The sequence below is a fragment of the Mustela nigripes genome, chromosome 2 (assembly GCF_022355385.1).
Source record: "Mustela nigripes isolate SB6536 chromosome 2, MUSNIG.SB6536, whole genome shotgun sequence".
Lineage (NCBI taxonomy): Eukaryota > Metazoa > Chordata > Mammalia > Carnivora > Mustelidae > Mustela > Mustela nigripes.
This window is the reverse complement of record NC_081558.1, coordinates 1566021-1588229: the sequence shown is the minus strand read 5'-3', so window position 1 is coordinate 1588229 and position 22209 is coordinate 1566021. Positions and strand designations below refer to the sequence as shown.

General features: G+C 61.0%; 1 protein-coding gene across 1 annotated transcript; it reads right to left on the bottom strand.

Annotated features, from left to right (window-relative positions):
• Window positions 1-14954: 14954 nt before the first annotated feature.
• Window positions 14955-17019, bottom strand: GADD45B (growth arrest and DNA damage inducible beta). Its single transcript, XM_059387671.1, has 4 exons — window positions 16743-17019; window positions 16532-16633; window positions 15929-16151; window positions 14955-15673 (listed from the first exon to the last, which is right to left on the bottom strand). Exons 1-4 carry the CDS (start codon window positions 16784-16786, stop codon window positions 15560-15562), a joined length of 483 nt encoding a protein of 160 aa, XP_059243654.1. The 5' UTR covers window positions 16787-17019; the 3' UTR covers window positions 14955-15559.
• Window positions 17020-22209: the final 5190 nt, after the last annotated feature.

The following is a 22209-nucleotide window of genomic DNA, read 5'->3' as shown; positions in this document are numbered from 1 at the left end:
GGGGGGGGGGGGGGGGGGGGGGGGGGGGGCGATTGGCTGAACGTCTCACCATGAGGGCAGGATGCGCATGTGCAGGCCTGGGGGCGGAGCTTCCCGCATGGGCACGCCCACCCCCACAGCTATAAAAGCTCAGCTTCTGGTTGGGTGCATCCCAGACCGACGCCTGCTCTCCACACTGCGGGCGTGGGTGGTCTTAACACGTTGCAGCTCATGTGTCACCGCTGATGAGTCCCTCCGTGACAAACTGTAACTTGTAGCCTAGCCACACACACAAATGCTTTACAGCTTTTTTAACTTACTCTTTTAGTGTCAGGATGACTTAACTCTTCAATGAGACGTATTATTACACGGGACATATTTATACCAAAAAAAAGTTATTTGTTGTTTATCTAAAATTCAAATTTGGGATGCCTGGGTGGCTCAGCCGGTGAGACATGTCTGCCCTTGGCTCAGGTCATGATCCCAGGGTCCTGGGATGGAGCCCCGCATGGGCCTCTCTGCTCAGCGGGGAGCCTGCTTCCCCACACCCCTCCCATCCCCCACCTGCCTCTCTGCCTACTTGTGATCTCTATCAAATACATAAATAAAATCTTTAAAAAAGAAAAAAACAAAGCTAAGTTCAAATTTAACTGGGCATCTTATATTTTATCTATAACCTTATTCATAATATTTGCTCATCATTGTGACCATCTGATCAGTGTGGCCATGGACCCCAGAATGTGGACCTCAGGTCAGGCACGGGTCAGCTTTTGTCCCTGTCCATCCTTGCCAACCAAGATCTGACCTAAGTCGCTGCCTGCATGGTTTCCCCAAAGATAGCCACATCCTAATGCCCAGCACCTGTGTATGTTTTCCAGACTTGGCGGATGGGATTAATTAATGATCTTTGGACTGGAGAACATTCTGGATGGGGGCAGGGGTGTTGCTGGCAATGCCAGCACAGGGTTCCTTATCAGAGAGAGGCAGGAGGGTCTGAGGCAGAGAGAGGAGGTGATGGGACGCTGGGAGCCCAGAGAAGGTCCACGTAATGCAGGACCATGAACCAAGGGATAGCAGGGCACCCTCGGATTCTTGCCTGGAGCCTCCAGAAGGATCGCAGGCTGGCGGAAACCTGGTCCCCAAGAAGACTGGTTTCTGACTTCTGACCTCCAGAACTGGAAGAGAAGAAATCTGTGTTGCTGTAAGCCTCTGTGTTTGCGGTGACTTACTACAGCCGCCATAGGAAATTCACTCGATGCCCAACAAATACTTGCTGAATGAGCAAAAGAATGCCAGAAAGCATGCAGAAGGCAGCTGTGGAATATGCTATGGGTCAGAGCCAGGAGAGTCAGGAGACCACACTGGCCTCCGTGTGTCACCAGGCATGAGACCCTTGGCCATGAAATCATGCCAGAGCCTTGGTTTCCCTGTCTGTAGCATGGAGTCCCTCCTGCCAGCATCAAGGACCGTGAGGAGTCAGGAGATGGCTGGAGAGTGGTTTCAAAGTATGGAGTTAGCTAAAACCCAAAACTTCCCTCTCGCCTCCAGCCAGGCTCTGGAGCCACCTGCTGCATCTCCTGCCAGGATCGTGTTCTAGAATTCCATTTCCATTATTACTCCATTTTCCTGGGGGTGGCAGCTGAGGTACAGAGGGGGGAGGTCACCATCCCAAGGTGGCCCAGCTCTTAAGGAGTGAAGTGTGGACGGAGATGAAAACATCTACAGTAGCCTAAGATGTGGTCCACCCTGTGTCGTCTCTGTGCCTCAGTTTACCCTCACCAGGCAAATCTTCCTCTGGGGGACACGGGAGCCCCCAGGCGGGGCACACCCGTCACACACTGAAAGGAGGTGAAAGGTCAGAGACTGGGGAGCCCCGCCCTGCCCTGGAGATGGAATCCAGCTGTGGCCCGTCATGGATTCCTGGAGGCCGGAATGTCCGGCTCACCTGGAACGTGGGACCGCCCTTGAGAGCCCTCTCGCTCCGCAGCCAGGAAACACGGGGGCAGGGGGTCTCCCGCCCCAAGTCTGCCCCAAGGAGATGCCCTTCTGGGGGCCGGGGGCTGTGTGTCCTTGTGTGCCCTTCACAGTTGCCGCAGGCCTTGGGTCCGTAGGGAGGAGGCGGGGGGGGGGGGGGCAGTCTGGGTGGAGGAATCCCCAAGCCGGCTAAAAATAGCCAGGGAAATTATTCCAACACCTTCTCAAAATAGAAAGCCGCCTCCCAGCCCAACAAAAGGCAGGGCAGCTGGGGGATGGGGTTGTGTTGAGGAAAGGCGGCCTCGGCAACCCTTCCCCCACCCCCAAGGCTATCTGTCCCCGCCGCCCTCCCCAGCGCCGGCTGTGCCCCCGGGTCTGGAAGGCGGGGACGCCCCGGAGGCGTGGGGACCCTGCGAAGGGGGTCCTCCCATCCGCAAGCCCCCACTCGCGTCCTGGCCCAGTGGCCGCTGACCCGGGAACTGGGAGGGCCCGCCACTCCGGCTAAAAATAGCCCTCCTCTCCGCCCAAGCTATTTTTAGTCCATTGGTCCAGGCCTCAGCACCGAGGCAGCCACCGGTGGGCACACCCCGCAGGGCAGCCGGGGGGCGCGGCGGCGGTGGGGGGGGGAGCCCTGGCTCGGACGTGGGCACCGCCTCTGGCCACCGCAGCGGCCAGAGCTGGGGAGAGACCAGCAGTGTGGACAGGTCTGGCCCGAGCGGCCGGCTGGCCGGGTGGCGCCGGGGCGCCCGCAGGCCCTCCGCGAGCCGTCCCGCTGCCGGAAAGCCGGGCCGCCGCGCCCCTGCGGGTCCGGAGCCCCGAAGGCGCTGGGCCCGCCCTCTGGAGCGGGGAGGGGGCTCTCGGGTCCCTGAGGGGGCACTGCGACAGCGGCCGCGCTGAGCGCCTGACGGAAGCGGCACAGGCGACCGCCCGCGGGCCTCAGTGTCCGCATCTGCGACGCGGGGGCCGCGCAGCGCGCGCGGGGCCCGGACTCCCTCTCCCGCCCGCGCGGCTCCAGAAGCGCAGGCGCTGATGTCATCCCCGGCCAGTCCGGCCTCCCGGCGCCGCGGCCGTCACGGGCGTTCCTGCGCCAGGGAATCCCGGCCCCCGCGCGGAGCCCCCGTGGAAACCCGTGACGCCAGCGCCGCCGCCGCAGCTCTTCCGGCGGCGCCCGGGCAGGGGCGGGGCGGGGCGGGGCGGGCTCGGGCGCGGGGCCCACCCCACGCGGCCGGGACGCGCGCGCGCGCACACGCTCCACCAGCGCGCGGGGCCCGGGCGCCCGCAGGGCCGGCGGCTCCCCGCGGGGCGCGATCGCGCGTGGAAGGCGCGGCGGGAGGGGGTGGGAAGCCAGGCCACAACGCAGGGCCAGTGTGCGACACCAGGGGTGGAGGAGAGGAGCGGGGCGCGCGCCCTGGACACGCGCGCGCGCACGCACACGGTGCTGGGTCGCGCGCGCGCGCGCGCGCACACGCACACACACACACACACACACACACACACGGTGCCGGGGGCCCTGGCCTGTGGGCGTGGGGCCGCAGCGATGACTCCGAGCCCGTTCCCTGTCTCCCCGCCAGTCTGGGAGCTAATTACTGTGAGGACGAGACGGGCTGGCTGGAAAGATGAACAAATCCCAGTGTGTCTGCAGCACGTCTGGGTCTGCGGGCCCCACCAGCGTCTGCTCCCGGGTGCGGGGCGTGGCGGGCGTGCGGCCCTGCGTGCGTGGGGGAGCCCTGGGCGTCCGCGCAGCCCCGCAGGGCCTGTGCTGGGTGGTGGGTGCGGCGCCCCTGCTGTCTGCAGGGGGAGGGGAGCGGTGAGACAGATCAGTGGGAGCGTCTACTCTGCTTATGCATAAAGTGGATCTAATCATAGTGCTCACTCCGAGATTGAGGAGTCCGTGAGTCCATGGACTGAGGTGTGTGCTCATCACAGGGCCCAGGAGCCCCCCACCCCCACCCCGGTACCCGGGATAAGCGAAAACTTAGGCCCACACCACAGCCTGGGGTGAGCGTTCCCGAAGCCTTTATCCCTAATTACCAAAGCCTGAGAACTACCCCACCGGCCATGCCCAGCGGAAGGGTAGACCGAGGCCGCCGCACCCACAATGGAGCAGGAGTGGGCAGTGCACAGGGACTGACCCTGACAAGCCTAAAGGGAAGGAGGCGACCAGACATCGAAGGCCGTCGGAGTGTGAGTGCACCTGCCTGAGCCGTCCAGGGTGGGCACAGCCACCCACAGGAGCTGGTGGGTTAGGGGGTGGGGAGTGACCGCTGATGGAGACAAAGCTTCTTCTGGAGGAGATACAAATATTTTGTAATCAGATGGAGGGGATGGCTGCACAACTCCTTGAAAACACTAAAAACGCTAGAATTAGACTCTTCAATAGAGTGAATTTTGTAGTATGTGGTTTGCAGCTTTTTTTTTTTTCTTTTTAAGGAACAAACTGTTTACATATGCAACACCTTAGGCAACACGGTGGAAGCCCATCGCGCAGTATAAGGACCAGCCTGGGGGAGTTGCAGGTGGGTGATCCTGTCTTTATGACTTTCTGGAAAAGGCAGAACTGGGAGCACAGAGCAGCCCCCTGGGGGCAGGGGCTGGTGCAGGGGAGAGCCGGCTGACCAGGGGCAGCAGGCGGCTTCTGGGCTGTGCGCCTACTGTAAATCTTGACAGCATGAGGACTCACAATCGCGTCTGTTTGTTGGGACTTACGGGATTGTACGCCTAAAAGGTATGACTGTACTATTTGTGAATGATACCTCAGTGAACCCAGCGTTCAAAACACGCATGTGAGGTGTTTAGAAAAAACACTCGGCGTGTAGTAGACACAACAGACCACGGCTTGTTACTACAGTTGCGGGGGCCGGGCGTGCAGGTGCAGCCCAGAGCCCGTGCCACTGACGGGGCCTGGATCTGGAGCTTGGAGGCTGGGGCACCTAGAGCACCCGGCGGTACCTCTGCAACACACACACGCAGAAACCATCCAAAAGCATGCACATGGGTATGCATGAATGTGTGTGAGCACACCCAAGCACACGTGTGTACATGCATACAAAACACACATGCATAGAAACACTCGCGTGCCCATGCACATACGACGTTTGCAAGTGCGCACACACTTACACATTTGCGCGCAAACACACACGCATGTGTACATCTACACAAAGCCATGTCCATGCACACAGACACAAATACCCACATACAGCCATGCACACCGACACACACGCACATACACCCCGATACGCCCAGAAATATGTGCAGGGGCACACACTAAAGACACGTGGGCTCACGCCTACACACATTCACTCACACTCTCGCAGGCAGGGCAGGGGCCCCAGGCGCCCCATCTGAAGGCTGGGAAGAGGGCATCTGCGCCGGGAAGGAGCCAACTCATGTCTGCGTGTCCCAGATTGGGTCTCTGTGAACTGCGTGTGGGTGTTTTGGGGCCTCCCTCCTCTCTGTCTCCAGGACACAGACAGCCCCCCCCCCCAAGCCTCCTCCTCCCTGTGCAGTCCCCCACCTTCCTGTCCCCACCCCAGCAGGCAACCGTGGGAATCTCCTGGCTTTGGCTGCAAAAGGATGAGAAGAAAAGGGCCCCCCACCCCCAGACCAAGCATCTGCTTCTCATAGTCTGCCCCTCCCCTCCCCCACTCCACAGTAATGCCCTCCCGTCTCCGGGCCTCAGTTTCCCAGGATATGAAATGAAAAGATCGTTTCTGGGAATATCCAGGAGCCCCTCGGCAAGTCCCCCAGCCTGCACGGCTCTGGCCCTGCCAACTCAGGCTGCATGTTTTCTGGAACCTTCTGCAGACAACACCCTAAGTCCTTAGGAGAACCTCAGATGGTGGGAACTGCAGGCCCTGGGACCACCTAATAACACGGGTGTTTGGGGAGTGGGGCACGAGGCTCACCGTGGCCTGAGGAATCCCTTGAAACTGAGGGGTGGACGCCCGGTGGCCTCGGGAGGGGAGGTCAGGAGCCTGAGGCGGCTGGATGGACAGTGCAGACAGACCGTAGGGAGAGAAGAGGGCTAATCCTGGGCTCAAAACGGCGTGCATACCCGCGAGGCCTGCGTGTGTCCGCCTGGCCCTGGTTTCTGCGGTGAATGAATGGAAGCGGACTCCACGGTTTCCTGATCAACCGGCATGGCCATGGCCGGCAAGTGGGAGCTGAACTCATCCCGACTGCGGGTCTGGAATGTCTTACATCTTTTTGTTGCTCCTGGATGTACAGGTCCCCAGTGCATCTAGATGCTCCGTACATAGTTGCAAAGTGACGCTTCCCTTCATCTGGTGGCTCACTCTGCAAATATCCACCGAGCGCCAGCCAGCTGGCACGTGTGACAAGGGAGCCCTGAGTGAATCAGAGAAGTATCTCTGTCCTGCGGAGCCCAAGGGTGAAAACGGATCCCCAGAGCCATTGCTGCGTTCTGTGGCTCTCGTGTCACCTACAAGTGCAGGCTGGTGTGCGTGCACAACCACGCGCCTTTGTATACGGGGTGCAGAGTTAGCACGGGCCTGGCCCACGCACGCGGGCGTGTGTGCACAGGCGCGCATGCGCAGTCTGGGGCCTGGCTCCTCCTTGGCATTGCCTGCCCGCCCCGCCCATCTGCCGAGAGTGCCCGGGGCCAGGTGGGGCCGGGCGCGCCGGAAACCTCTCCCAGCTGCTGTGCCCAGTTTCAGGGAAGCCACCCGCTGGCAGCCTGCCACAGAGCCCGCCTGCCCTTGCACCTGCCCCCTGGGCTTCCAGGAAGGTCCCAGGAGGCCCTGCCTCCAACCCTGCATGACTGAGCCCTCCCCGCAGACCCACACAGTGCAGGGGGGTGTCCAACCCACTTCCTCCCACAGGGTCAGAGCCCCTCGCAGTCAGGGCCAGAAGAGACTCAAACAGCAGAGTTTGGGGTGAACTGAAGCATATACCCCAAGGACGCCTGGAGAGGGTCTCAGCTCTCGGTGGGCGCCGCGAATGCTGCTCTCCCTAAATCCACTGGTGTGGGCGGTCTGCACAGGGAGCATTTGAACTTGGAACAGGTTGCACGCTTGTGATGACCACACAGGGTGCACCCGAACGCAGGTGTGCATGCATTAGGATTTTGTACTCACATGTGGGTACCTGCACAGATGAGAGTATTTGAAAATAGGGGACTTCTTCACAAATGGGTATCCGCGAGCGTGTCTGTGCCTGCACACGGCGGGTTCCTGCACACACCCTGGTGCCACGCACAGTAAGTATTTGCACGCATGAAGACATCCGCTCGCTGTGGGTATTTGTATGCAAACGGGGGTCTGCACACATGGGAATTTTCACGCAGGAGAGGGACTGCACACGGTGGGTCTTGCACACAGTAGGTCCTGCACAGGTGGAAGTCTGCGCGTGCGCGCTGGCACGTAGGTGGGAGTCCGCACACGGTGGGCTGTTCAGTGTTCTGCACACGGTAGGCGCCCCCCCGCCCCGCCCCGGTCAGGGGACTGCACACAGTAGGCCTTGCTGCTCGAGGGTCGGTGGCGGTGCAGCCCGTGCCGCTGAGCACGCACCCGGTCCCTGCGCCGCCACGGCCCGGCTGCCCACTCCCGCGCCCGGCCCGGCAGGTCAGGCGGCTCCAGCCGGGCGTGGGGCGGCCAGCGGGGCAGGGAGGCTATTCCGGGCGCTGGCGCGGTGCCCGGGCCCTGCGCGCCAGGCCGCCCCGGGAAGGCGCCGCTCACAAAAGGAGGGTCTGTGCAGACGCCCCGCCCTCGGCCCGGCCGCCCGCCGCCAGGGACTGGGGGAGGGAGACGCCGCCGGGACGGCCGCCGGCGCAGACCCCCCCCCCACCCCCACCCCCGGGGCGGCCGCAGACACCGCGCCTGGCGGGCACCAGCGGGAGGCTGGCACCGCCGGGCGCGGGAGGGGGTGGGCGGCAAGCGCGGGGGGCTCCCGTGCGCACCGGCAGCGCTCCCAGGGCGCGCATGAAGGGGGCTCTGGAGAGGGTCGGGGCCCCTGACGTGGGGAAACGAGAGGGCCAGGCCCCTGCACTTCGCCCACTCGGGGATTTCTCTGGCTCTCGCACACCCGCCTCTGTCTCCAATTATCCAGTTTTAAGTACCGAGGAAGCCGGGACTCCTGCCTGCTGGGTCGGGAGGGGCGTCTGGGGCCAGGGTCAGCGCCCCTCTCCACCCCCAGTGTCTGGCGGGAGGGCGGGGTGGAGGGAAGGCGTGGTCAGGCTTCTCAAGGCCGAGCTTTTTACCAAGCGCTTCCGCGCATTAAATGGTTTCACCTCGCCACGTGGGAGGGCGGTTAGACTTTCCCTTTTATGGATGGGGAAACTGAGTCACGCTCGCTGCGCGCCCCGCGGGTAGACGGGAAGCCGCCGAGAGCCCACCCGAGTCCCGAGCTGCGCGGCTGCCCCCTCCTCCTTCCCCGCGCAGCCGCCCAAGGGGAATTTATGGCGCGCCTGCTGTGTGCGCCGCGGCGCGCACGTCCCCCCACGCGTGCACGCAGGCTCCCGCTCCCACACGTGTGTGCTCACGCACGGGGGGAGAGCAGCCCCGCGTGCACGAGGCTCGTCTGCCGGGCCTGCGCCGCCCCCAGACACCCCTCGTCCCACCCCACCCCAGCCCCAGAGCCTGGGAAAGTCCGGCGCCCGGGAGGAGGGGGTGGGGTGGGAAAGAGGAGGCAGGGACCATGCAGGGAAGGGGCAGGGAGGGGCTTCTCCGGACGCAGCGTCTGTGCGTCTGTAAGTGTGTCGGCCGCAGGCCCTTGGGGGAGGGGGTGGCACCGGGGCTGTGCTGCAAGCTGGTGGTTCCGGGTCTCCCGAGGCCACCGCCAGGAATCGTGGGTCCCTGGCACACTTGACCTTCACCAGCCCGGACGGGCGGCACTCAGGTCTCTCCGGGTCTGTCATTCCCAGATTGTCCCCTTCCAGCAGATAAAGCCATGCCGTCGGGTCGCCTCCCCACCCTCCAGCGTGCCCAGCCTCCAGCCTGGCGGCACCGCGACCTTGAAAAATCTAGGAGAAAGGCCACGCCCCTTGCCTGGGCTTCTGGGTCAGGAGAGAACCTTTGGGAAGGATGAGGCACCCGGCAGGACACCCCGGGACGGTGGGGACTGTGGGGCTGGTAAATGCAGGCGGTGGTTCCGGAGGGCAGGAGGGACAGGCCAGAGTCCTGCCTGACCCCTGGGAGGAAAGAGGGAAGTATTTCAGAAGCCAGGAAGGCCCCGGCTTCCTTCTGGTGCTTTCCTAGAAGAGGGGTATCATCTCAGCAAGAACACGCCCCCGCCCTCCCCGAGCCATCTTACCTACTGGTGGAAGGAGCCAGAGGGAAGCTGTGCCCATGAAATGCAGGGCACCTTGCTGGGGGAGAACCGCTGTGCAGGGAGGCTACCTGAGTGCCCGGGAGCTCCCCAGCGGTCACCTGGGGCGACTCTCAGCACCCCCAGCCTTGCCGCAGGGCACCCGCGGGGGAGGCAGGAGGGACCCTAGGACGCATTTGGAGTCTGTGTAAAGAACTCCCCTCCACTCCCTGCTCTGCTGTGAAGACCCGAGAGCCAGCTAAAGAGGGGTGTGTGCCGGCACGTGTGCCCGTGTACACACATCTGTGAACGGGATACCCGGGTCGCAAGGGTCTGCGTGTGACTGGGAGGACATCCTGGGTATTTCTGTGCAGGGGGCGGGGGTGACGGGGTGAAGTGTGTCCGCTCACAGGAGGTGAAGCCCTGACCCCTGGCACCTGGTGATGGGATCTTATCTGCAGGCAGGTTGTTTGCAGATGGTGGAGGGGGTGCTGAAGGCGGGTCTGACCCCGTACATCTGGCGTCCTCCAAGAAGGTGTCCCTGGGACACGGAGCTGCACATACATGGAGGCGGCCACGAGGATGGGGGCGGAGGGGGGGGACACACCCAAATCCCAGGCACACCTGAGGCCACCTGAAGCAAGAGGCCTGGAAAGATCCTTCCTCAGAGCTGCAGAAGGACGCCGTCAGCTCACATCTGCGGCCTCCAGAAGCAGAAGCCAGGCCGTTTCTGCTGTGGAGCCCCCATGCCCACCCCCGACCCACTGCGTACCAGCAGCCCCAGCACACTCCTGCAGTGGGCTAGCCTGAGGTCCAGAACAATGCATGTGTGTGTGCGTGTGTGGCCATGCCCATCTGCCCGTCTGAGGATCTTAGTGTGTGCTGTTTGCGTGTGCAAGCACACACATGTGCGTCTGCACGCACCTGTGGCCATCCGGGGCCACAGCGGAGCACAGACAGTCCCCCGGCCGGCAGCCACATCGGCTGCCTCCCCCAGAGCTCACGCCCTGAGCCCCCTTCTTAGCCCGAGGCAGAGCCATGTGCAGAATCAGCAGCTCCTGCAGTTGGCGGGCGCGGCTGGGTCTAACGGCAAAACCCCAGATGGTCAGGAGTTCTGGGCACCCACGACTTACAGGACAGACACCTCGTTCATGTAAAAAGACTCCCGTAAACAGTGGCCTACGACTCAGACTCACTCACGTAACAATAGCTGCCTCTTCTGGAAGGCTCCCTGCCGTTCTAAACGCCCCACATACTTGGCTAGCTAAGGCTCACAACAGCCCCAGAGGTGGGCGCTGCTATTAGTGTCCCCATTGCGCAGATAAGGAGACTGAGCCCGCAGGGATGAAGCAAGCTGCCCCGGGCACACAGCCGGCCGCCCCCACAGGGCCTGCTTCCAGCTTCCCTGCCGCGGGCGGTGTCCCTGGTTCCGGCCAGGACCTAGCACCTGGCAGGCCGGCCTGTGTCCCTCAGGAACAAAACAGTCTGTCCCAGAGAAGGAGGTCACCATCAGTGGGTCAATCTCGGCACATAACTCAGGAGTCTTTGTGCGGAGGATTTCCGAAGTGCCAGAGTCCCAAGCAGGGTGACATGTGTCCTTACACACAGGCGGGTGCTGGGAAGTCGGAGGGCTGAGTTGGAGACGGGAGACAGGCTCTCGGGGTCCTGTGTGGCGAGATTCCCCAAAGATGGGGCATGCAGCCACAAGGAAGCAAACAAGGCTGACTCAGCGTCCGCTGGGGGAGGGGTCGCAGGAAGGGCTCAGGACGGAGCGGTCCACGCGCGTGCACGAGGCAGAGCTTGGAGGACAGGTGCGCGAGCAGGGCCTGGGCAGGAGGCGTGGTGCCAAGCCCCAGCGCGTGCTTGATGACGTCCGCACCGTCCCGTGTTCTTGTCTACACAGAAGGGTGCACACGTGGGACAACAGACGTGGGGCAAGCGACCCGAGTTTGACGGTGACACACACACCACGGACGAACCCCCAAATATGCAAAGATCATGCACCGTCGGGAGTGCGGCCCTGTTTCTGTGGGATGTGCCAAACCAGGCAAAGCCACAGAGAAACACAGTGGATTCATGGGTGCCAGGAGCTGGGGGGAGGGGCTGGGGAGGGACCACGCATAAGGACAGAGCTGCTTCTGGAGTGATGGAATGTTCTGGAACTAGACAGGGGTGATAACTGCCGAAATCCATGCAGTGTGCTAAAAAAAAACATTACATCACACTGTAAGGGGGTACATTTTATGGTCTGTAAACTATATCTCAATTACATTAAAATAAAAATATAAACAGATATGAAAGCCTAGCTCTGCATCACACAGGCCTTGGCTTGGTCCCTGATCAGACCATCACCCAGCTGTGTGACCCCCGCTCTCTAACCCCAGCTGTGTGACCGCGGGCAAGTGGCTGCACATCTCTGAGCCCTTGTGCTCCCTTCCTGTGAAAAGCAGATGAAGATAGAAGCTATGGGGCAGAGCTGTTTTGAGGAGATAACAGGGCAGAAGCTGGCCTGGCCGTGCCGGCTGTTCTGACACTGATCTCAACCTTGCTGCCGGCTCTGGCTCTCTTCCTCGTAGGCCCCTGCCTGTCCGCAAGTCCAGGGCTATGTTACGTGTTTCAGGACATGCCCCCCAGGCCAGCCCCCTTCTCCGGGCACGGAGGATGCAGGTACTGGCTTGACTCCTACAAACTGTTAAGGCCCCGGGGCCAGAGATGACATCTGTGTTTACACAGCTATCAACATGCATGTAACCCGGGCCCCGGTCCACTGGGCGGGTGTGCGAACACACGCAAACTGTCTTGTGGACGCGGGGCTCAGAGAAACTAAGTGACTTGCCCAAGGGGGTGGCGTGAAGCCGGACCTGCAACCTCAGGCCCAGGAGTGCCTGGGTGGGGCCCAGCAGGTGACAGCGTGTCTGGGCTCTGGGGTCTGGAGAGCTGGGTGCACGCGTAGCCACATGGGGGGGGTGCGTGTGTGCGTGTCTCAGGGCCACGGGTATAGGCATGGACAGAGGTGAGTGCGGGTACCCTGAGGTGAACCTGCACCCCATCCCCTGGATCCGCCTGCACCTTCCTGCTGATGTCGTGGCATCTCTCGTCTCCCTGGCCCCCAGCGGTGGGAGCCCAGGGGTCACCGGCAGAGGTGACCTGGGCAGCTTCTCTTTGGTGTGAATTGTGCAGGAGAGGTGTCCTGGGGACGGCGCCATCCGTGTCCTCACCCTCAGCCTGCGTTTTCCCCAGGGGCTGACTAGCCTGTCAGTGACAACTGAAGACAGTGGCCAGTCTGTGGCTCCGCCTCGCTGGGCCTCGTCTCTTCTCGAAACTGGACTCCGTGCTCCTGTTAAAGCACCCCCACCACCACCACCACAGCAGCAGGGGCAGGAGCGGGCCAACCGCTGCCTCCACCCTGCGCTTGCACAGGGCAGTGCCCAGAGAGCTGGGGTCTGACTCCCAGGCCTTGGGTTCATCTCTCTCTCCCAGTCCTGGGAGGTCACACCCCTTCCGGGCTTCATTCTTCACCTGCAAAGGAAAGGAACCAAATATCTGAAGTTGAAGTCAAACCCAGAGTGGGAAAAGGAGAGGCACTCGAGCCTGAGACAGAAGCAAACATCGGCCATTCCGTGCCTACCGCGCTCCCCGGTTCCGTTCACAAGCAAAACTGTCCTGCCCCTTCCTTGCACTGAGGTCCGAAAATATTGCTTGAAAATCATCCTCAGTTTGCTGAGTTTGGAGCACCCGCTTTCTCAGATTCTGCGTGCAAGCCTCGCCTCCTCTCAGCTCTGGTAACTCACAGGGCGGAGTACGGAGATGATTCTAGAAGGGCACGGGGCGTGGGAATAGTGCTGGGACAGCAGCCGTAATGGCCAATCCTTCTGTGTTCCACGTGGGAAAACCTAATCTAAAAAATATGAAGCTTGTCAACAGTCTAGGAGGTAGCCAGCATTCTTCCCCCAATTTTCGGGCAGTGGGACGGAGGCACAGAGAAGTTAGGGGACCAGCCAAACGTTACACAGCTGGGGTCCCCCCCATGCCTTGTGTGTCCTTGGGACACACAAGGAGCTGGAGTCTTCCCCTACTGGACAGAGGACCTACAGATGTCACAAGCCCCTCTGGATGGCCAGAATCAAGATAAGGACAGAGAGGTCACACACACACACACACACACACACACACACACAGCGGAGCCACTACCTCGGGGGTAAGCCTGCCCCCAGAGGAGCCAAGGCAACACCCAAAGCTGACCCTTGTCCTGGCTCGTCCTTCCCCATTAAGCCCCTCCCCCTGGGGTGGGAAGGGTCCCTTCAGCCTCTGCCGTCCTCCCCAGGTTCCCTCCCTTCCCTCCCGCCAGGGCTCTGTCTCAGGGATTCCAGCTCCCCATCTCCCCTCACCCCTTCGCGGAGTCCCCAGCTCCCTCCTCACCTCCCCCTTTCCCACCCCTCGGCGCTCCTTCCTCCTCCGTCCCCTCCCCACCCCCTACAGGGGTCCTTTCTGAGACCCCAGTCCCCCCGGTTCCTCCACACCTTGCACCCCAACACCCCAAACCCTCTCCTCTTCAAACTACCCCCTCCACCCCTGAGGGCTCCGGCCCCTGCCTCTACTAAGCATCTCCCCTCGCCCTGACCTCTAGGGGATCCCTTCCGCCGCTCCCCGCCGCGGGTCTCCATCTCGGGGTCTCCTTCCCCCTTCGGGGATCCCGTCTCCCCACTTCGTCTCTCCCCTTACTCGCACCCCCCAGGAGGACCCCCCCGCCCTCTCCCCAGCCCCGTGACTCCCGGGGGACCGCCGGGGTTTTCCTCCCGCGCCCACGTAGGGCTCCGTGGAAAGGTTGCGGCCTGCAGCGCAGCCCGCCCCGTCCCCCTCCTAGCAGGGCGCAGGGACACGCTGCCGCCCAGACGCCGCAAGCCCACCCCGCAGACCTGGGGCGGGAAGACTGAGGCGGGGTGGGGCGGGCAGGCGCGAGCCCGGGCTCCCAGCCCCGGGGGGCAGGGGAGTCACCGCGCCTGCAGCTTCGGGAGAACCGGGAGGTGGCGGGTCCTGGCCCTTGGCCGGACAGTTTCGGTTTAGAGGCAAAGCACAGCCCCGGGGCCAAGCCCAGCTGGGCTGGGAGCATGACTTCCGCGGGTTTTTTGCTTGTTGATCTTAGTTTGGGGAAAGAAAAACTTTTTTTCCTGTAGTGCAGTGAGGAAGCCTGTCCCTGTCCCGGGAGGGGGCCGCCTGGGTGCGGTGGAAGGCCCCTCCCTGGGGGTGTCCGGAGGAGCGCTCCCTGCAAGCCCGGCCCTGCCAGGGCCGCTGCGAGCCCTGAGCCCGCCGCTGTCCAGGTGCCCCCCTGACCTCTCCGGACCTGGGGCTGGCGGCGGCTGGGGGGGGCTGCTGCAGCCTGCTTCCCAGGGTGCGTCTCTCTAGGCCCGGAGCTTGGGGCCGGCTCCAGCACAGCCCGAAACAGCTGCAGCACAGCAGCCAGGTTTCGTAATAAACCGGTCTTTTAATTGCTATGGGGCAGGAGGAGGGAGGATTAAAAAAAAAAAAAATAAAAAAAAGAGGCCAAGGTTTGTTGGCGAGGTTGGCGCCGGCTGCAGAGAGAAGAGGTACTGTTTCTGCAGCGGAGCCGGGCTGCTAGCAGCGACTTAGGTAACACTTCCTGGTGAGCCTGCGGAGGCTTGGGGGGCAGTGCTGCTGGGGCGCAAGGGGGGGCGGCGCAGAGGTCCTGGCCTCAGAGGTGGCAAAAACACAAGAACCCAGAAGCTTTAGAAGTTTATTACAAGGTCACTGTAGAAGTAAAAATATATGTATCTGTAAGCTTTCGAGCTCTCTCAGTGGTTCAAGTAACAAGTGCAAGTAACAAAATAGATGGTCCTCCACGTTTGCAAACTGGGAGTTCATGGGTACAGAGCAAGGTCAGCCCCAGCTCCCAAGTCCCCAAGTCTCGTCCTGCCAAGGGCGCAGACCCTCGCGCCCGCGAGTCCCATGCAGATGGCAGCGCCGGTCTCAAGACGGGTGGGGACGTCGGTCTCCCTCCACCCCGAGTGTGGGGTCCCGGCCCTCCACTGTGGGGGAGGCCGCGGCTCCCCCACTCCAACTGCTCTGTCGCAGAGCCTGAGCTCCAGCTTCCCCTCTCCTGCTGGCCCGGGTCCCCCTCTTCTGTCTCGCGGGGGCCCCAGCGGGTGCTGCTCCCGGCTCACCGCCCTGGGGGCGGCTGCGTGCTCCCCTCTTCTCCGATGATTCTGCCCCCACGGTCGCACAGGTTGGGTTGTTTTGGGGGGTTGTTCTGGGGGGGAGGGGCCAAATATTTATTTTATTTTTGGTTTTGGTAGCAACCCAGCAGGTTCCGATGCCGGGATGGGTCTCAGCGCTCCTGGAGGGAGATGTAGGGAACCCACTGGTTGTTGCCTCGGCTCTCTTCGCAGTAACTGGCGACCTCCACCAGGCCGTGGCTTTTCCAGGCATCTGTGTGAGGGTTCTGCGGCGGGGGGAAAGAAGGGGTTCAGTGGGAGCCCCAGGAGTGGGCAGGGAGCCTCCCTCTCCCAGGGCCCCTCTGGGGAAAACAGGCCAGCTCAAAATAGCTCCCCCTAGGAGGAGGGCCGGCCAGGGCTGCCCACGGGACGTTCCGAGCGTGGCTGAGCGCTGAGCTGGGGCGAGGCTGGCGGCTCAACTTTGTTGACAAACAGACCCCAGGTGCCCGGGCAGGGTGGGGCACGTCCCAGGCCCAACTCACCGTGACCAGGAGGCAGTGCAGGTCTCGGGGCTCGGTGGTGCCCTGGGTCTCCGCTGGCTCGCCCAGCAGCTGGGCCAGACGCTGCATGCCTGAGACCCGGACGATGTTAATGTCGTTGTCACAGCAGAAGGACTGGATGAGCGTGAAGTGGATCTGCAGGGCGATGTCATCCTCCTCCTCCTCATCAATGGCCAGAAGGCACAGGACCACACTGTCAGGGTCCCTAAGGGGGCCAGAGGAAGGAGAGGGGTCAGCTGGGGGCTGAGGAAAAGCCACTGAGGGCAAGGGAGTTTCGAAAAGCAAAGAGAAACCGAAGGTGCCGAAGGGATCGCATGTGCATGCAGGGGGGAGGCGAGGTGGGAAGACGCACGTTTTGAGATATCTGGGGAGAAGCGCAGGAGCAAATATGGTGGTGGGCACTTGCAAACGTCGCAGTCAGGATACTGCAACCCACCTCCCAAAGCAAGCACAGAGGCCCTCGCTCCACAGCGGGACGCGTGGGGTAAATCCTAGCCCTGCGCGAGAGAGGGGTGCAGCGGGGGGGGGGTGCAGAGCGGAGGGGGTCCCCACCCGCGCCCAGTCCGGGGACGGTGTGTGACTCACACATTCATCAACTTGGCTGACTCGTACACCCCCACGGTGAGGCGGTCCTGGCACTGCGCGGCCACCAGCAGCTCCTCCACCGCGGCGCTCACGGTCTGCATCCTGGGGTCAGGAGAGAAGGAGGGTCAGCGCTCCGCCGGGCCGGCCACCGATCGATCGGGACCCCGACCGGCCCGGCTGACCTCAGGGGGCCACAGCCCGGGCTACTTACTTCTGCGCCGCGTTGTCGCACGCCACGAGCTCTTCCAACGTCATGTTGCAGTTATAATCCACAGTGGAAAGCAGCCCAGACAGTCCCGAGCGAGAAAACGCAAAATCCGAGGCCGCAAAGCCCAAAACCTTCCCACGGAGCCCGCGCGCTCGTTCGAGACCTTCGGAAGGCAGCGAAATCCTCCCCCAAAGAAGGGGGCGAAAAAGGCAAAATCCTCAGCAAGAGTAATCCGCAGGGCTGCGAGGAAGCGGATCGCGTCCGCGGCTTCGGCGATCTGAGCCCGCGGCCGCAGGCGCGGACGTTTATAGACTCGCGGCCGGAGGCGTGGCCTCGGCGGCGCGTCCGCCCCTCCTATTGGCGAGCCAACAAAGGCGAGGGAAAGGCCCTCTGCGGTTGGCCGACGCGGGCAGGGGGCGGAGCGCCGCGCAGGGGGGGCGCCCACGTGGGGGCGAGAGCCGGGAGGAGGGCGCGGGGAGGGGCGGCGGGGAGCGTGAGTGCCAGAAAAGAAAAAAAAAGCAGAAGTTTTCCTCCTGATTTCCCGGCAGTTGCACCGCGTTTCGGGGCGCGCGCGGGATTTCCAGCGCGCAAGGCCGGCGCAGACTCTCGGGGTGGGGGGTGGCCTGGAATCCCCTCCTGGTCCCGGGAGAGTCCCCGGCCCGCGCCTTTCCCAAGTTCTGCTGAGGGCCTGCAGGAGGAGGGGGCCCAGTTTGCAGTCCGATCCCTCCCAGGCGGTGTGTGTGCGGGGGAGGGGGTGGCTGACTGCGGGGACCCCAAACGCTGAGTGACTTAACCTCTCCGGGACCCTGTGTCCCAACCTAATGGCCCCGCGACGCCGGCCTCCCCGGTTTGGAGGGAGCGTTAAGTGCAGTAAGAGGTACACAGTGATCGATAGACGGCGGCCGTCGCAGGAGGCCGCTTGGAGGCCCCCCCAAGACTGCGAGCTGCGCAGGCGGCCTCTGTGTCACCTGCCCCAGGAGAATGCGTCCCGGCCGCATGGAGTTGCAGGAAGCATGACATAAAATGAGGGGTACACAGTAAGCGTTCAATAAATGTCAGCCGGCGGTAGCGGCCGCCGCCACGAGGTCCGCAAAAGTAAGGGCTGCACAGCCCCAGGCACTCTAGGGACCAGACGGTCGCCCCCTCCTCACCCCCCGCGAGTTTCAGGGTGGAGCGCGCGTGGGAGGCGCAGGTGGCGGGGCTGCGGCCCGCCCCGCGCCCCCTGGCGGCGACTCGCGCTTCACGCTCCGACCGGCCTCCGCACCTGACCGCGCAGAGACGCCGGCGGCCGAGGAAGCCCGGGCGGGACAGTGCGTGCTTGCGGGGCGCGCGGCCACATGGCGTCCGCGGGCAGGGACGGTGGCCGCTCTGACTCCTCCTTCCGGATGGACGCTGGTATACACCGAGCGCGGACCGCGCACCGGGCTCCCGGCATCGTGGTTCATTTCTTTGTCGAAGACCCAAGAAGCAGGGTCCATACTTATCTGCATTAGACGAAAGGGGAAACTGAGGCTTGCGGAGACCACCACGCCCCCAAGCCACTGGCCATTGGTGTTGAAGCCACACGTGTGCGACAAGCACGGCCGCACTCAGGGGCTGCCGCCGGCCTCCCGGTCTCCCGGGGAAGGCAGTTCACGAGCCTGGCTGGCAGGCCAGCGTGGGATGGCCTCCCACGGGCGATCGGGGGCTCCCGGCTGACTCACAGCTGCGTCCCCTCCCCCGCCAGCCTGGGGTCTGGCCTCAGCCCGGCGGCTCGGTTCCCCCGACTCCCCGGCCCGCGGTCCGGCTGACGCATCGCGCCGCCTCCGCGCCGCCCACCGTGGGGGCGCGAAATGTCCCCGGAGCTGAGAGGCGTTCTGGCGCCACCTGGTGACCACATCAGTCTTTGCGCCCGACGCGCCGGAAGGGACGGACGGGGGAGGGGGTGGGGGAGGAGAGGAGAGGGAGAGGAATCAGGACTGGAGTGACAGTTACAGCATTTTGGATACACAGTATCTTACATGTGCAACACATGACTTACAGACGTCGTGAAGTCGAGTCACAGACCCGACTACCGCTCGGGTGCGCCTGGCTTACCTCTTACTGCGGTAGAATTCATTGTGATCGTTTGTAAACGTGCCATTCAGCAGCGATCAGACCGTCATCACTATGTAGATCCAAAACTCTGTACCCACTCAGCAGGAACCCAGACCCTGGCCCCCAGCATTCCGCTTTCTGTCTCCGTGGCTTGCCTGTTTTAGGGGCCTCCTATAAATGCAATCAGACCGTGTGTGTCCTTCTGTGTCTGGCTCGTTTCACAGAGCACAACGTCCTTAAGGTTCATCTACAGTGTAGCAGGAGTCCGGATTTCCTTCCTTCCCCCCCCCCCCTTTTTTTTTTCTTTTTAGTAAACTCCAGCCCCAGGTGGGGTTGGTCTCACCACCCCAAGATCAAGAGTCACATGCTCTATGAACTGAGCCATCCAGGTGCCCCAGGATATCCTTACTTTCTTTTTCAAGACCTTATTGATTTACTTATTTATTAGAATGAGAGAGAGAGCAAGCACAAGCAGGGGGACGATCAGAGGGAGAGGGAGGAGGAGACCCCACACCCAGGGAGACTCTGACAGGGGGGTAATCCAATGAGCGCCAGTGAAATCGGGATTGGCCGCTGGACCAGCGGAGCCTGCCAGGCGCCCCTTAACGCTGGGTGATACTGCAGGGTCTGGTCCCACCACGGTTTGCTTATCCATTCATCCGCTGATGGACACTTGAGTTGCTTCCGCCTTTTGGCTGTTCTGGATGCCTATTGTCATCAGTAAAGTCTTTTGTTGTTGTTTTAAGATTTTATTTATTTATTTGACAGAGATCACAAGCAGGCAGAGAGGCAGGCAGAGAGAGAAGAGGAAGCAGGCTCTCCTCGGAGCAGAAAGCCCGATGCGGGGCTCGATCCCAGGACCCTGAGATGATGACCTGAGCTGAAGGCAGAGGCTTTAACCCGCTGAGGCACCCAGGCGCCCCTGTCATCAGTAAAATCTTAATGGAACCAGGACATGGGATTGGGGTAAGGAAACTGGGGCACTTGCCTCAGGCACAACTTTTAAGGGAATGCCACAAAACTCAGTCATCAAGATCAACTGTATTCTAAAGCAGTATTCTTTACAAAATCAAAACAGATGCAAAATAAAACACCCCACCAATGGAAGACAAAATATTAAGATTTTAAATATCCAGTAGGGCAGGGACTAGGGGCAGGGCAGGGAAGTGAGCTCTGCAGGTACATCAGATCCTCTCTTTATTTATAATTGTCCTTTTTTTTTGTTCACCATAGATTTTTTTGGCACTGATTTTGATTTTTTAAAATATGTATCTTTGGGTGCCTGGGTGGCTCAGCGGGTTAAGCCTCTGCCTTCGGCTCAGGTCATAATCCCAGGATCCCTTTCTCTCTGCCTGCCTCTCTGCCTACTTGTGATCTCTGTCAAATAAGTAAATAAAATCTTTAAAAACATAAAAATAAAATAAAATATGTATCTTGATGATTGAGATTTTGGTGTCCCCTTAAATTTTGTTCCCAAGACAAGGGACTCACTCACCTTGCCTTAGACCCAGGCCTTGAAGACGTCCCTCTCGGCACCAAGAAGAGCTGACTGCGTCTGTTGGGGGTGAGACCACAGCCCCCCCACCCCGTGGGAGAATAAGTGAGTCCGGGGACTTCCCCAGCGAGGGAAATGGGCATGTCCGTATCCACCTCAAAAATGAGACCCTTTGGGGCGCCTGGGTGGCTCCGTGGTTGGGCATCTGACTTGAACTCAGGTCATGATCCCAGGGTCCTGGGATCAAGCCCCGTGTCAGGCTCCCTGCTTGGCGGGAAGCCTGCTTCTCCCTCTGGCACTCCCCCTGCTTGTGTGCTCTCTCTCTCTGTGTCTTTCTGTCAAATAAATAAATAAAATCTTTATTTATTTATTTATTTTTAAAGAATTTATTTATTTATTTGACAGACAGAGATCACAAGGAGGCAGAGAGGCAGGCAGAGAGAGAGGAGGAAGCAGGCTCCCTGCTGAGCAGAGAGCCCGAGATGCGGGGCTGGATGCGGGGCTTGATGCGGGGCTCAATCCCAGGACCCTGGGATCATGACCTGAGCAGAAAGCAGAGGCTTTAACCCACTGAGCCACCAAGGCCCCCAATAAAATCCTTTTTTAAAAAAGTGAGACCCTTAAAAAAGAGAGAGACTCTTTGTCTCAAGAATCAATAAATGCAACCACATTTTTAAAAGATTTTATGTATTTATTTGTCAGAGAGAGAGAGTGAGCACAAGCAGAGGGAGCAGCAGGCAGAGGGAGAAGCGGGCTCCCTGCTGAGCTGGGAACCCCAGGACCCTGGGATCACGACCTGAGCCCAAGACAGATGCTTAACCATCCACGCACCCCTGGAACCCCATTTTTTGTAATGTTGCATTGGTTGAAGGTACTAGTAAGACCGAACTTTTATCAGGTGCTTACTACGTGCTGGGCATTTGGTAAGCAGTCTCTCTGCTGGGGGCTCACTCCGCGTTCCCTCCCCGCTAAGTGGCACTTCGCAGCTCGGCCAAGTTCACAGAGGAAGGAAGAGAGACGTGGAAAGACAGTGTTATTCGTTCAAGGGCACAGAGCTCAGAGTTCCCTGAGGATATCTCCAGATCCTCCAAATATCCCAAGACCCCAGAGGTTAGGACTGGATGTTTGGAGCCTCGAGGGAAAGGACAGGGAGCGGTGGGGGGCCAGGGGGCCAGGAGGATGGAGGAAACCAGACCGGGAAGGAGACAAAACAGCGGGAGTGCGGAAGGATGCGTGTTTTCCTGGTGAAGAGGGGAGGCGGCCTGCCAGGCAGAGGATACAGCCTGACGGTTCAGGAAGAGGCTGATTCCTAGGAAGGGTCTGGACATGGATTCTTTGAAGCTCTGCTTTGCTCTGGCTAAGAGGGCAGGCCCAGGGGGCAGAAAGCATTGACATTGTGGGGTGCAAAATTTAAGGGTGCGACAAAAAAACTCAGTCACGAGGACGGCTAATCTTTTTTCTCTCACTTTAAAAATTGAGATCTAACTCTCATACCACAAAACTCACCCTCTTACAGTGTCCAGCTCAGTGCGTTTTGCACAGTGAAAAGCTAGAGCGGCTATTACCTCTGGTCCAGAATGAGAGAAACGTCTCAATACCATAGTTTGACTCCAACGACTGCTCCCCAAAGTCCGGGCTGGGTGGGATGGTAAAATGCGCGTCTAGGCGGGATCATTGATGGGAGACCCAGCCAAAAGGGGAAAACCAGCATGATTGATCTGCCCTGATTGAAAATTTTGATTCAATGTATCCATGGATTTCTTTCTTTTTTTCCCTTTGCTTTACTTTCTTAAAAGCATCAAAATCTCACTGCTCATCCTGAGTTTCTGCTTCACCCAAGTCCAGGCTCTGCTTCTTGGGACTCTGCCTTTAAACCCGCCCTCACCGCCCCCTCCCCCC

Excerpts from the sequence above, each read along its gene's own strand:
- GADD45B (XM_059387671.1), bottom strand. The coding sequence starts at position 16,786 with ATGACGTTGGAAGAGCTCGTGGCGTGCGACAACGCGGCGCAGAA. Across the intron at positions 16,634-16,742 it reads TGCGACAACGCGGCGCAGAA|GATGCAGACCGTGAGCGCCG; the intron begins GTAAGTAGCCCG and ends TCCTGACCCCAG. Across the intron at positions 16,152-16,531 it reads TCAGCCAAGTTGATGAATGT|GGACCCTGACAGTGTGGTCC; the intron begins GTGAGTCACACA and ends TGGCCCCCTTAG.